General features: G+C 41.5%; 1 protein-coding gene across 4 annotated transcripts in view; it reads left to right on the forward strand.

Moving 5' to 3' along the window:
- GPAT3 (glycerol-3-phosphate acyltransferase 3) overlaps positions 1-14,590 on the forward strand; it is a 108,084-nt gene that overhangs the window by 86,963 nt on the left and 6,531 nt on the right. For all 4 annotated transcript variants that reach the window (XM_051819585.3, XM_089303114.1, XM_002716971.6 and 1 more), the window contains exons 5-11: positions 3,044-3,118; positions 4,199-4,288; positions 5,304-5,397; positions 10,357-10,472; positions 11,889-11,944; positions 13,102-13,187; positions 14,070-14,198. In XM_051819585.3, the coding sequence (XP_051675545.1) occupies positions 3,044-3,118; positions 4,199-4,288; positions 5,304-5,397; positions 10,357-10,472; positions 11,889-11,944; positions 13,102-13,187; positions 14,070-14,198 (646 nt within the window). The remainder of the gene's footprint in view (positions 1-3,043; positions 3,119-4,198; positions 4,289-5,303; positions 5,398-10,356; positions 10,473-11,888; positions 11,945-13,101; positions 13,188-14,069; positions 14,199-14,590) is intronic.

The following is a 14,590-nucleotide window of genomic DNA, read 5'->3' on the forward strand; positions in this document are numbered from 1 at the left end:
TTTCCCAGGCACATTAGCAGGGAGCTGATTGAAAGCAGAGTAGTCAGGACTTGAAGTTGCACCCACATGGAATACCTGCTGCATTACAGGTGGCAATCCCACCCTCTACACCACAACAGTGGCCCCTGTAAATGATTTGTTAAAAGAAATAATTGTTACAAAGTGAGAAATCTAAAAATGAGGCCATGTTAAAATTGATTGTGGTGATGGTTATATAACTCAATGAGTATGCTAGAAACTGCTGATTGTACACTTTCGATGGGTGAATTGTATGGTACGTAAATTGTATTTCAATAAAGCCTTTAAAAAGCAGATTGTAGTTGAAATGTCATATCTAAAGATATCTGAATTTAAACCTATGAAAATTCTTACATTGGCTTATTTAAACTGGTAAGCAGAATTTTCTGGCTTGTTAATGTAGTAAATTAAAAGTTTCAATGATTTTGAACACAGCTGTTAAACATGAGAAGCTGAAATGCCTTCTGATTTAACGGGCAAAAACAGGATTCTTATTAGGGCAAGTTGGAAAAGCATTCTGTAAAAACTTTTCCATAATTTATGTATGGGATTCAACAATGATTTAGTTATAACAGTGACTAAAATGTGGCATCTAAATATTCTAACTTTCAAATTGCTGTGTCAAAAGATATTAATTCAAGACTCAATAAGACTTAAACTTTAAGGCATTTATAGGGAAGCATATTTGACAAATTTTGCTCTCAAGATGTTACTAATTATATAATATGGTTATATAGTTATATAGGTGAAGAATATAATATGTAATTATATCTGGTATAAACTATTTGAGTGGGGGTACAAATTTGCAGTGTTAATGTATAAAATTTTTAAATGTCATTTTAAAAATATTTACAAAACATTTTTGCAGTCTTTATGTTAGCAGAATTTTTAAAGATGTATTTATATATTTGGAAGGCAGAGTTAGAAAGAGAAAGACACGGAGAGAGATATATAGAGAGAGATCTTCCATCCACTGTTTCACTCACTAAATGGCTGCAGTAGACAGGGCGGAGCCAGGCTGAATCCAGGAGCCAGCAACTCCATCTGGGTCTTCTACGTGGGTGGTGGGACTCCAACCTTGACGCCATCCCCCACTGACTCTCCAGGCACAGTAGCAGGAAGCTGGATCAGAAGCACAACAGCCAAGGCTCAAACTGGCCCTCCAATGTGGGATGCAGGTGTTGTAAGTGGCATCTCAACCCACTGCACCACAAAGCCAGCCCCTGAAGATGCTTTATTATGTGTATGAAACTAGTGTAGTGGTCTTTCTTATATAGCTAGCATAGTACTCTATAAAATAACTAGTATAGAATGGCTAGTAACTAATATAGTATGTCATTCTTAAACTCTTATACATAATAGGGACACTTGCTCAGATATGTTACTCTTGGGGTATTTCCTTAATTAGGTTGAGACCACTGCCCTAAGTTTTTCTATATTAAATAATTCTAAACTGCTATATTAAATGTTAATGATAATACAACTTTGCTGAAAGACAAAATGAACATACTGGCTAGGAGTGTGGATTCTGGAGCCAGATTGCCCGGGCCCAAATCCTGCCTCTGCAGCTTGTGGGCTATGTAGCCTGGCATAAGTTCTTTAACCTTGCAGTACCTCAGTTTCTTCATTTGTAGAGTGAAGAAGATGATGTTGTTGCCTCCTGGAGTTCGGGAATGGCTAAATGTATTAAATATAAGAACTTAGCATGTTGCCTGGCACATCTGTGGCATTAGCTGCTGTTTTACCATTGCCTGCTGTAGAATCTGAGGTTGAGTAAGATGAGCTATTTTGTGCTACATATGTCTGTTCAGCAGGTTCAGCAGGTAAAGATAGATGCAAGTCAGGAGAAAACCAGCTTAACCTGGAAAGTGTTACTGTGCCTGACCTTGGCCTCAGGCAGCGGCCATAGCTTCTCCAAATCTGCAGGGCTCTTTTGATAGTGGAGTTGGCTATGGAATAACCTCATGAATTCAGAAAAAGATGCTGTAGCTCTTCAGAGAACTAGAAGACCCAGAAAGGCTTCTGATTCCCTGTGGGAGGCTGATGTGAGAGACTAAGGCTTCTGCTATCTCTGTTAGAAAAAAGGATTTAAAAGTCATTAGTAGTAAAAATTGATTAAAGTGTTGATTTTTTCTTCCTTTTTAATTAAATCCCATTTATTTTGAAAGATTTTAAATGTCATCCTTTTCTTTCTGAGTAATTTGAATTCTAGTTACATTTCTAGAAATGACTATTTTGCTTTTGAAATGATTGGAGTGTATATTGAAAGTACTTTTTAGAAAGAAGAAAATCTCTGTGGAGATTAGGGGTTTTTGTCACACTTGTTGCTAACTTATGAGTTAATTTGAACCATGCAAAGAGACAAGAGTTAGATTTATTGAAAGATTCCCACATGGAGATAAATTTTGGTGCTTTTATTATGAAAGAGGTTTTAAATGTATTCTCTTAACCAGCCCTTTTATGACTTTATAGGTCAAACTTGACAGCTTTGTGAATGAATTTCCAGGTTTCTCCATGCATATATATATTGCTTACACATGTTTGTTTTTATTTTGTAAATGATACCATACTGTATAATCTGAAATTTTCTTAGCTTTTTGTTCTTGTATATTTTATAAGAACAGCTATTTTTCATTTTTTTAAAGATTTTATTTATTTATTTGAAAGGCCGAGTCGCAGAGAGAGAGAGATCTTCCATTCACTGGAAGTACTTGGGCCATCTTCTGCTGCTTTCCCAGGCACAACAGCTGGGAGCTGGATCAGAAGTGGGCTTGAAATTGCACCTAGATGAGATGCTGACGTTGCAGGCAGCTGCTTTACCCGGGGTGCTACAATGCCAGTCTGGCTTTTCCCTCTTAAAATGTATTGTGGGGCATTCTTCCACATCTGATTCTATAGATTTATTCAATCATTCTCCATAATGTGGATGTCTTATAACTTACTCACAGGTGCATTATTTGTGAACTTTTAGGTTATTTCCCTACTACTTGACACACTTTTGTGTTACCTTTTCTTTTCCTTTTAGGGTTACCTTGGCTTTTATTGGGATCAGTTTGCTGGTCATTGGAACTACGTTGGTTGGGCAGCTGCCAGACAGCAGGTGAAATCTTCTCTACAGGCAACCAAGGATAAGACTGCCCTTTCTCTTTTCCTCCCTTCCTCCCTTCCTCCCTTCCTCCCTTCCTCCCTTCCTCCCTTCCTCCCTTCCTCCCTTCCTCCCTTCCTCCCTTCCTCCCTTCCTCCCTTCCTCCCTCTTCCTCCCTCTTCCTCTCTTCCTCTCTTCCTCTCTTCCTCTCTTCCTCTCTTTCTCTCTTTCTCTCTTTCTCTCTTTCTTTCTCTCTCTCTCTCTCTCTCTCTTTCTCTCTCTCTTTTTTAATTTTACTTGAAAGGTATAGCTACAGACTGAGAGCGAGACAGAGAGAAAGGTCTTCCATCCACTGGTTCACTCCTCAGATGGCCACAGTTGCTAGAGGAGAGCCGAGCTGATCTGAAGCGAGGAGCCAGGAGCTTCCTCCAGGTCTCTTGCATGGGTGCAGGGGCCCAAGCACCTGGGCCATCTTCCACTGCTTTCCCAACCCATAGCAGAGAGCTGGATCGGAAGTAGAGCAGCCAGGATATGAACCGGCACCATATGGGGTGCCAGCACTGCAGGCAAAGGCTTAGCCTCTTCACCATAGCACTGGCCTCAGAACTGCCCTTTTTCCTAGCTGTGTCCACAGAGAATATTTGTTTGATTCCTATGTATTGCATTAGTTTATGTTCTGAGCCCACGTGCCAGAATTCTTATTTTTTTTTCAGTCTTTATTTGATTTCTCGTTATATCTCATATAAATTTAAAGAAGTTATTTTTTTCAAAAGATTAATGAAGAGAAGAAAGAAAATGGACTGAGGAGCCCACAGGGGAAGAAAATCGTTTAAGTTGGCAGGCTCATAAGGCCGAAACCAAAGCAACTTTGATCCGTCTTGGGAATTTATTGTGGTATTCTAGTAGGTTGGGGACTGTTCAGTTCTCTGGGTGAACTTTTACCATCTAAAACTAAATGAACTGATGAAACTCTTAAGAATGGAGCTGCGCTTGTTCAGTAGAATAGAATCCAGAAAGAGCACGTTGAAGCTTTTATTGTATCATTTCTCAGGAGCACCGAGAACCGTACAATAAAGTGTTTTCTTTTCCCTTCAGCCTCAAAAACTGGCTGAGTGAACTGGTGCATCTGACTTGCTGCCGGATCTGTGTGCGATCCCTTTCTGGTACCATTCATTATCATAACAAGTGAGTGTCTGCTGGCCTTGTGGCCACCGTTATCCCCGTAAATCCATGGGTGGGAGCAGGCGGCATCAGACTCCTCTGTGTTCATCTCTAGTTCTTTGAGTGTCCCAGACTTAACAGTTGGTAGACCGCCTAAAAAGTGGTCCGTCTGCAGTGGGAAGGGAAGTGTTGTAGTGCTCTGTGTGCGGGCCTGGTGCTGGGCTTCTCGTGCGTCATTCCTGTGGTCCCATTTTACAGGTGGAGAGGTGCAAGCTCTGGGATTGGTTGCTTCGGGAGTGAGTGAGTGGGAGGGGCAGGTTTTGACTTTTAGAGTGATGTGGTGGAAAGACTTGGAGTCTAGTCTCAATCCTGCCACTTGCAAAATTCTACAACCGAGTCCTAAAACAAAGGATGAAGTCGTGCTTTCCTCACCCCTGATAACAGAGGAGAAAGGCTTCTGAGGAAAATTGTTGGCTAAGTGGAAGAGATTTTTTGAAAAGTACTTTCTGTTTTATTTGAAAGGCAGAGAGACAGAGACAGACACAGAGAGATTGTCCGCCTGCTGGGTCACTGCCTGCACGCCCACCCACAAGAGCACAAGTGGGTGGCAAGGACACAAGTACTTGAGCCATCACCCCCTGCCTCCCAGGGTATGCATTAGGGGGAAGCTGGAGAAGAAGTGAAGCGGGGGCTTGAACGAAGGACTCCAGAGTGGGGCACGGGTGTCCCAAGTGGCCTCTTCAACTGCTGCCCCGAAAGTGGCTTCATTGCCTTTGGGTGCAGGGGCCCAAGGACTTGGGCCATCCTCCACTGCTTTCCCAGGCCACAGCATAGAACTGGATCAGAAGTAAAGCAGCTGGGACTTGAACCGGCGCCCGTATGGGATGTCAGCACTGCAGGCAGCGGTTTTACCTGCTACACCACAGCGCTGGCCCTAATAAATGATATTTTTAAAAAGTAAAATGAGTCTCTACATGTTGTCCTGCCAAATAGTGGCCACTGTTTCAGGTTTAATGTTTCCTGTTGTTTGTATTTACAGGCAGTACAGACCCCAGAAGGGTGGCATTTGTGTTGCGAACCACACCTCCCCAATAGATGTTTTGATCTTGACGACAGATGGATGTTATGCCATGGTAAGATCCTTCAGTAGCTGTGTGTTCTGTGATTGCTCAAGCTATTTTGGCACAAACTAGGAAGTTGGTTTTACTTCAGCTATTTGGGTTTTACTATTGTAGCTATATGTTATTTATTTGCATCAAGGAAATATAGTGTAAGAAAAGTAAATGGTTATTATATTTAAGATAGTAGGAAATTTGCTTACTGAGATACAGACACCCTTGCAGTTCGTTTGATTGTGAAGTTGATTGTGTTTTTCTTCAAAAATCAACACACTTTGCAACATTGAGGTCTTCCTCCTTAGAGTGGTACAGTTCCCCTAACCAGCCAATTAGTTCTCCCCTCCTTCAGGAACTTAAATACAATTAGTTTATCTGGCTTTTCAGTGAGGATCTAGCAAGAAAGGCAAATATTTATACCATGTTGTCTTTCTCAATCTCTGTCTATAATCACACAAGAAAAGAAAACAGAACCCAACCACAAACCACGAAGCCCACAGTAAAGCTAAGCACTTGAGACCATCATGTCCCAAGGATGAACAGGAACCACATTCTGGCATTTCTCAAATCTGGGTTTTCTGTTACCCTTAAAAATGTGTCAGGATTTCCTGCATCTCCTTCACGGATCAGGTAAAGTCTGCAGGATAACTGACTGGACGGGGTTCATATTCCTATGGTGGTGACTTGGGCTTCAGAGAGCAGATGAGTTTTATTTATTTACCAGCGCCAGGGATAGGTCTGGGGTGCTTTTCTGGGATGGCGTTAGAATGGAGCCACTGTTGAGTATGTGCTGTGGATTGGAGAATGGGAGTACTGATAATTTTGTGTTTAACGGTCCAACCTTTGTGAAAGTTCCTGTTTATTGCCATATATTTTAATCTGTCCAAAATATAAGTTCAGGTATATAATTCTTGGACATCTGCCTTTTAGCACATTATCAAATTTCTCTGAATAATAGGATTTTTTCTGAATCTAAGAAAACTTTTACCACTTTATGAAAACACTTAATCTTTTTAAGATTGGGTATCAGTTGTGTATTTTTATGTTTAGTTATGTATTTTATGTTATGTTTAGAAAAAACAACATAGATGTGTATCATACAAACAACAATTGTGAATATAATTTTAAAGTGTTGATGGATCCCTTAAAGAGCATCCAAGGACTTGCTTGTTAAAAAATGTCAATAGGCCCGCTGCACACTTCTGCAGATATGTAATAATCCTTTTATTTAGGTAGACAAACAGTTTCATTTACATTATATTTGACTTTTTTCATAATCCAAAGAAGCTAGGGCTATTTTGGATAAGATTTTATTATAGATTAAAAAGTAGAGACTCGAGCAATTAACCTGCCTGTCCCTGTCTGTTTTGTGTTGCTCTAACAATACCACAGACGTAATTTATAGCAACCAGCAATTTATTGGCTCATATTCCTGGAGGCTCGGGACTCTAACATCAAGGCCTGGCATCTGATGAGGGTCGTCTTGCTGTACATCATCATGGCAAGTGGAAGGTCAAAGGAACAAGAGCATTAGAGAGCAGTTCCCACCTCCCAACACTGTCACATTGGAGACGAAGATTCTAGTACATGAATTCTGGCTGCCATATCCAGCCCATAGCACTGCTTAATTGTGATCTTGTGTTTCTGGGGCCATACGTGCATTCTGTGTCCTGGTCAACAAAGAGTTGAAACCCATTTATGATGGAGGGCCTCAGAGGTTTGTTGTCATTGTCCGTGCTTTTTGATAACATAGAACTGCACCATCAATATTAGCCACAGTTTGGAAAAGCACGGTAACTGCAAGCTGTTTAATGAGTTAAGCAGTAAAGGTCTAAAGTTTGTACTTAAATTGACGTGGTGCTGGTGAGAAGTGGGAGGAAACTATACAGACTTCCTCTAGAGGTTGTAACTGGATTATTCCTCTGAAGAACATTAAAGATCTCTTTTTTCAATGACTTTTTTTAAAAAAGAAGAATTTATTTTTAATTAGCAACTAAAAATTGTGTATATATGCAACATGATATTTTGACAGCTATACACATTATGGAATGACTAAAGGAATATCATACCAATTACCTCACTCAGTGACTTTTCTGCAGTCTTCTTTTTCCTCCTAGACAGAGATCTCTACTATTTTTAAAATTAAGAAATAGTTTCAAGCCTTACAAAAGAGTTGTAATAATAATAATATCACTTAGGATTCCATTTACCCTTTATTCACATTTATCTCGGTAACATTTTGCCTCATTTACATTATCATTTGTATTCTGATATACTGGCTCTCTGTCCACAAAAAAGTGTACATATTTTCATTTTTAGTGTATATGACACTTATTTCTAGTATTTATGTTGGAAATCTGAATCTATACAAATATATCCACTTCATAAGGTTCTTTCTTGCTCTCACCCAACATTATTAACGTATTTACTCATTCTTTTCTAAAAAGTTTTATAATGTATTTATTTCCATTTTATTTGAAAGACATAGAGACACGGAGAGTGGGTTGCATACAGAGAAAGATTTCCATGTTTTGGTTCACTCTCTCAGTGTCCACAACAGCCAGGGCTGGGCCAGGCTGAAGCCAGGAGCCTAGAAATCAATCTGGGTTTCCCACATAGGTGGCAGGGACCCAAGTACTTTTTGGAGCCATCATCTGCTGCCTGTACATTATCAGGAAGCTGGAATCAGAAGCAGAGTTGGGACTTAAACCATATACTCCCATTAAGGGATGTGGGTGTCCCAAATGTGTCTTAGCTGCTGCGCCAAAGGTCAATCATAATAGGTTAAGCCTCCTCCTACAGTGCTGGCATCCCATGTGGGCACTGGTTCAAGACCCAGCTGCTCTACTTATGATCTAGCACTCTACTATGGCCTGGGAAAACAGTAGAAGTTCTTGGGCCCCTGAACCCATGTGGGAGACCTGGAGAAAGCTCCTGGTTTCAGATTGGCCTAGCTCCAGCCATTGCAGCCATTTGGGGAGTGAACCATTGAATAGGAAACCTCTCTCTCTCTCTGCCTCTCCTCTCTATGGAACTCTGTCTTTCAAAGAAATAAATAAATCTTTAAAAAAAAAAAAGTCAGCCTCTCCTTTTCTTTTCCTTTCTTTTCTTCTCCTTTCCTTTCCTTTCTTTCCTTTCTTTCTTTCCTTTCTTTCTCAGGCAGAGTTAGTGAGAGAGACAGAGAGAGAAAGGTCTTCCTTCCATTGGTTCACCCCCCAAATGGCCTCTACGGCTGGCGCACTGCGCCGATCTGAAGCTAGGAGCCAGGTGCTTCTTCCTGGTCTCCCATGCAGGCGCAGGACCCAAGCACTTGGGACATCCTCCACTGCCTTCCCGGGCCACAGCAGAGAGCTGGACTGGAGGAGGAACAACCGGGACTAGAACCCAGGGTGCCGGCACCACAGGCGGAGGATTAGTCTAGTGAGCCGTGGCACCAGCCCCAGCCTCTATTTTCTGAATCATGAAATGCAAGAGTACCACAAGTTTGTGGAGAAATGGAATGAAGGGTAAGTTTATTTTGGTGCAAAAGACTTTTGAAAACCATGCATGATTTTTTCATAATACGCATTTTCCAAGAATTTTTGAAGACCTTTTGTACATCTAAAATTGCTTCAGAATTGCTTCACCTGTAGTTCTACAACCGAAGCAAAGCAAATCAAGCCAGAAAACCACTCATAGGGAATAGGGTTCAAGATGTTTTGTAGTTCTTATTATCCAACCCTAATGGAAGATTTGTCATCAAATCATGTTTCTTTTTTTTTTTTCTTTAAAGTTCCTTGAATTTGCTCCAATTTTCAAGATTGTTCTTTTATTCATTTGAAATATGGTCAGATTTGTTTGTTTCAGTTTGCTTTCAGTTTATTATTATGTCCTTATTGTTAACATTTTATTATTTTTTTAATGTGTAGAGTATTCAGATGTCAAAGTAAAATGAAAAAGGTATACTCACCTAAGTGTCACTTCTTCCATGTTCATTCCACCCCATTCCTTTCTGTTCTTGTAGGTTTCCAACTTGATGGGTTTTGGGTATCCTTTTAGTATCTCTTATAGAGAGAAATAAATATGTATATGTTATTTCCCCTTTCATTGTACACAGAGTCTGTCATACCATACTTGTTGTTTGCCTTTTCATTTATCTTTGTCTCCTGGAAATCACTCCTTATCAGTCATAGAGATCAACCCTGCCCTTCCCCCAATTGTATGGTACTCCATTATAAGTATGTGCTGTTGTTTATTCATTTACTTTCCTATATTTGGACATTTGGATAGTTTTCAGTCTTTCACAGTAATAATGCTTCATTAATATCCTTGTGCATATGTGTTTTGATTTTGTTGGAGGTATATCTTCAGGGTGAATTCCTTGAAGAAGAATTATTTATTTCAAAAGATTTATTTATTTATTTGAAAGTCAGTGTTACAGATAGAGAGAGAGAGGGAGAGACAGAAAGACAGAGCCTCCATCCGCTGGTTCACTCCCCAAATGGCTGCAATGGCCAGGGCTGGGCCAAGCCGAAGCCAGGAGCCAGGAGTTTCTTTCGGGTCTCCCACATGATTGCAGGGCCCAAGCGCTTGGACCATCTTCTACTGCTTTTCCAGGCACATTAGCAGGGAGCTGAATTAGAAGTGGAACAGCCGGGACTAGAACCAGTGCCCATAGGGGATGCCAGCACTGCAGATAGAGGCTTAACCTAAGCCACAGTACCAGCCCGGAAGAGGAATTATTGATATGATATATACATGTATTTGTTGTTTTGACAGATGTTCCCCAGTTTCCTTTCTGTGCTGTTGTAAACTTCTCTTTTTTTCCTTCCAAGCAATGTGTAAGAGTGTTTCAAGTTCTTTAATCAGACTAAGAACTTCAGTAGGCAGAAGGCAACCAGCCTTGTCTCTGAGTCGGGGCCAGGAATTTATCGGTACCTTTGAAAGAAGCTTTCCTTGAGCAGCTTTGCCTTTAAATTCTTCTCATGGTCCTTCTAGGTTGGCCAGGTTCATGGTGGATTGATGGGAATTATTCAGAGAGCTATGGTGAAGGCTTGTCCCCACGTCTGGTTTGAACGCTCGGAAATGAAGGACCGACATCTGGTTACTAAGAGGTAAGCGGGGAGTTTCCTGCATATTTATTAGGGTAGCATAAAAGCCTACAAATCTGGACTTCCCTTCCAAAGAGGGTAGAGCAGGAGTACAAGTCAAAATTAAGACATACAGTGCTCTTTGTAGTTGGATTCCTCTGGCGAATCACTTGTCTCAGCAAGATTTTTAAATATGTAGTGGCATAGTCAAAGTGGAATAGGTGTTGGGATTGGAAGGCTCATCCATCTGTATTGCTTTTTTTTCTTCTGTAGGTCAGTTGCTGAAGTTTTAAAGTTAAAAATTACTACCTTTGACAGTTAAATAATTGATAGCTGTTTGCAGAATAGATGATTGATTGTTCGCTACTATTATCACTTGATCCGGCCTAGACTAGCTGTCGACCCTAATGGAATGGGAGAAGGAACCTCTGGGGTTTGGTGTAGAAATGAGTTATCAGCGACCTTTGTTGGGAAGCAGATTTTTGCCTGGGACTTTAAGTGAAGGTGCTCTGGTCATTGCTCCTGTGAACACGAGAGTGGCTCATGCTCTTAGCAAAAATTGTTTGAAAGAGAAAGTGATAGATACCTCATCTGCTGGTTAGCTCCTCAAATATCTGCAATGGCTAGGGCTGGGCCAGTGCCTGTGGCTGGGAACATAATCCAAGTCTTCCAAATGGGTCATAGGAACCGATTACTTAAGCCATCATCACTGCTTCCCAGGGTCTGCATTAGCAGGAAGCTAGAGTCAGGAGCCAGAGCTGAGAAGCAAACCCAGGTACCCCCATGTGGGATGTGGGCATCTTAGCCACTAGGTAAGTGCTTGTCGCTGGCCCATGCTCTTTGGAAAGTATCTTTTGAAATTTGCTTCAGGTTGGAAAAAAGATTCCCCATCTTTAGATTACTTAGCAACTCTGGCAGCTGGGATCTCTCTAACTCAGATGCTTCTGATGAGCAGGGTTGGGAATACAGGGCCAGCTGCAGGGAGAACAGGGCCGAGGTCTACAGGAACATCAGTCATGCTCACCATTCTCTGGGCTGTGTATTTCATAGGAAAGTGCAGCATGGCTCCTTTAAGAAGTCATCTTCTTAAAGACCACAATGCAGACAGACCCAGCAATCCGTAGTCCCATTCTTCAGATGAGGAATGAGAAGGACATGGAGAAGGGTACAAAGCTCCTGAAACACGGACTCCAAAGCTCTTGTCATATGACCAACTGATACGCTTTCTAGGGAGTAGACAGCAGCATTGAAAATCACTCACCATGAAAGTATCGAAAAGGAAATAATACAGATCTCTGTATATATTTGGAAAGAGAATATCTTGCATTTATTTCCTTGCTGCTTTACAATCATGTTTGTGCTGGTAGGGTGGAAAGGACCTCATAATGACTCAAGCCTCTGTCTTTCTAAAGGTGAAATTTTGATTATTTTTATTCACAGATTAAAAGAACATATTGCGGACAAGAAAAAATTACCCATATTAATCTTTCCTGAAGGTAAGAACAGGGATTGCCTACTAAGCTGTGGTTGATGAAAAATAAAATTGTCCTAGGATTGGGATTCTTAGTCCTGACCAATCTCTGCTGTCTTTGCGGAATGGATTTCCTTCTTTCCTTTGAGATTTAGTTCAAGTTATGGAACCTTTTTTATTTAATATTTTTTTATTTTAATTTTATTAAATAATTTTATTTATTTTATTCTTATTAAATTTATTTATTTGAAAGACAGAGTTACAGAGAGAGAGAGGTCTTCCATCCACTGGTTCACTCCCCAAATGACCACAACGTCCAGAGCTGTGCCAGTCTGAAGCCAGGAACCAGGAGCTTCTTCTGGGTCTCCCAAGAGGGTGTAGGGGCCCAAGCACTTGGGCCGTCTTCTACTGTTTCCCAGGCCATAGCTGAGAGCTGGGTCAGAAGTGGAGCACCTGGGTCTGAACCGGCGTCCATATTTGGCTGCTGGCACTGCAGGCTGGGGCTTTAACCCACTGCACCATACTGTTGGCCCCACCTTTTTGATTTTAGAAGTCAATTCTTGGTAGTGATCTAAGAAATTGTGCATGAGTTTTTAAAGATCTTACTTTATTAATTCAAGAGGGAGGGAGGGAGGGAGAGAGAAAAAAAAAAAAAAGAAAGAGTTAGAGCTCCCATCTGTTGATTCACTCTTCAAAAATCTGCGATCACCTCTGGGTGTGGCCAAAACCAGGGACCAGGAGCTCAATGAAGGTCTCCCACGTGGGTGGCAGGGGCCCATCTTGGGCCATCACCTGCTGCCTGCCAGAATGCACATTAGCAGGAAGCTGGAATTGGGAGCAGAACCCAGGCACACTGATATGGAATTTGGGCAGCCCAACGAGCTTCTTAACCACTAGACCAAATACCACTAAGGGCTGTATTTTAAAAATATTGAAATTGTAACCTGTGAAGAAGTTGTACCTGTATAGTGTTTAATAATAAAGCAAAATTTTGTTATTAACACTGCTTAGAACTGTCAAGTGAGTACTTAAGCAGGATTTGATTTGTGAACCAGTAGTAAAATGCATGTAATTTTCATATTTTAAATTGTTTTGTATCAAAATCATTCCTTTTAAAATGTCCTTTAAAAAAAATTGACTGCCCTTAAAAATATCCACTCACCTACTTCCATCCCACTACAGGAACCTGCATCAATAATACTTCAGTGATGATGTTTAAAAAGGGAAGCTTTGAAATTGGAGGAACCATCCACCCAGTTGCCATAAAGGTAAACAGCAGTAGCAGCAGCAGCAACAAAGGCACTGGCTTGGTACCTTTCCTCTGATACAGATTTTAGGTTTGAAACTGTAAGGGTGAGAAACACTTGTATCCGCTTGACTCAGATTCAGTGATTGCTATATCCTGCTCCATCTGCTTTCTTCTGTCTCTATTTATCTGTGCATGGATATGCACTGAGGGACTGTGTGCATTGTACTGAACATGAAGGATATGGCAGAAACAAAACAGATACTGTCCCTACTGTCATCCACTTTCCAGGTAGTGGGGACAGATACTGAATAGTCCTGTACCAACCCTCTTATTACGGTGCTCTGGGGTCCTAGTTAGAAAAACAGTTGGCTCTGGTTGGAGGAGTTACCTTGCCTCAGTTACCTTTTTTGATCAATTCTGTCAGGTGAACTAACTTTCTCTCTCTCTCACAAAGATTAATTAATTTATTTGAGAGGCTGAGTTACAGGGAAGAAGGGAGAGACAGAGAGACAGATCTTCGGTCCACTGGATCACTCCACAAATGGGAGCAACAGCCAGGGCTGGGCTAGGCTGAAGCCAGGAGCCCGGGACTCTGTCTGGGTCTTGCATGTGGGTGGCAAGGGGGGCTCAAGTACTTGAACCATCTTCTGCTACTTTCTCAGGTACATTATCAGGGAGCTGGATCTAAAGTGGAGCAGCTGGGACTTGAACTTGTGCCCATGTGGGATGCTGGCATTGCAGGTGGTAGCTCAACCTGCTGTGCCACAATGCTGGTCCCAGTAACTTTTTTTGAGGTCTGATGGAAGTATTTGTGTCCAACCACCATAGCAGCACTGACATGGGTAAGAGAAACAATGACTTAGTTTCTAACTGGATTGTATTTTCTTTTCTTTGTTCTCAGTATAACCCTCAGTTTGGAGATGCATTTTGGAATAGCAGTAAATACAATATGGTGAGCTACCTGCTTCGAATGATGACCAGCTGGGCCATCGTCTGCGACGTGTGGTACATGCCTCCCATGACCAGAGAGGTATTCCTTAGATAAAAGCTGCTCTTTGCTTTATCTAATCAAATAACGGCTAGAAAACCCTTTTTTGTGAAAAAGAAAAAAGAAAAGAAAAATTTATTTGTTTTGAAAGAGTTACAGAGCGAGAGGGAGAGACAGAAATCTTCCATCTACTGGTTCATTCCCTAGATGGCAACACCTGCCAGCATCGGGCCAAGCTGAATCCAGGAGCCGGGAGTTTCATCCGGGTCTCCCACGTGGGTGGCAGGCCCAAACACTTGAGCTATCTTCTGCTGCTTTTCCCAGGCCATTAGCAAGGAGCTGGATCAGAAGTGGAGCAGCAGAGACACATATGGGATGCCACTGTTGCAGGTGACGGCTTTGCCTGCTATGCCCCAGCTCCAGCCCTGGCTAGA

This window comes from Oryctolagus cuniculus, chromosome 8, assembly GCF_051225735.1.
Source record: "Oryctolagus cuniculus isolate XC-2025 breed Fujian yellow rabbit chromosome 8, ASM5122573v1, whole genome shotgun sequence".
NCBI lineage: Eukaryota > Metazoa > Chordata > Mammalia > Lagomorpha > Leporidae > Oryctolagus > Oryctolagus cuniculus.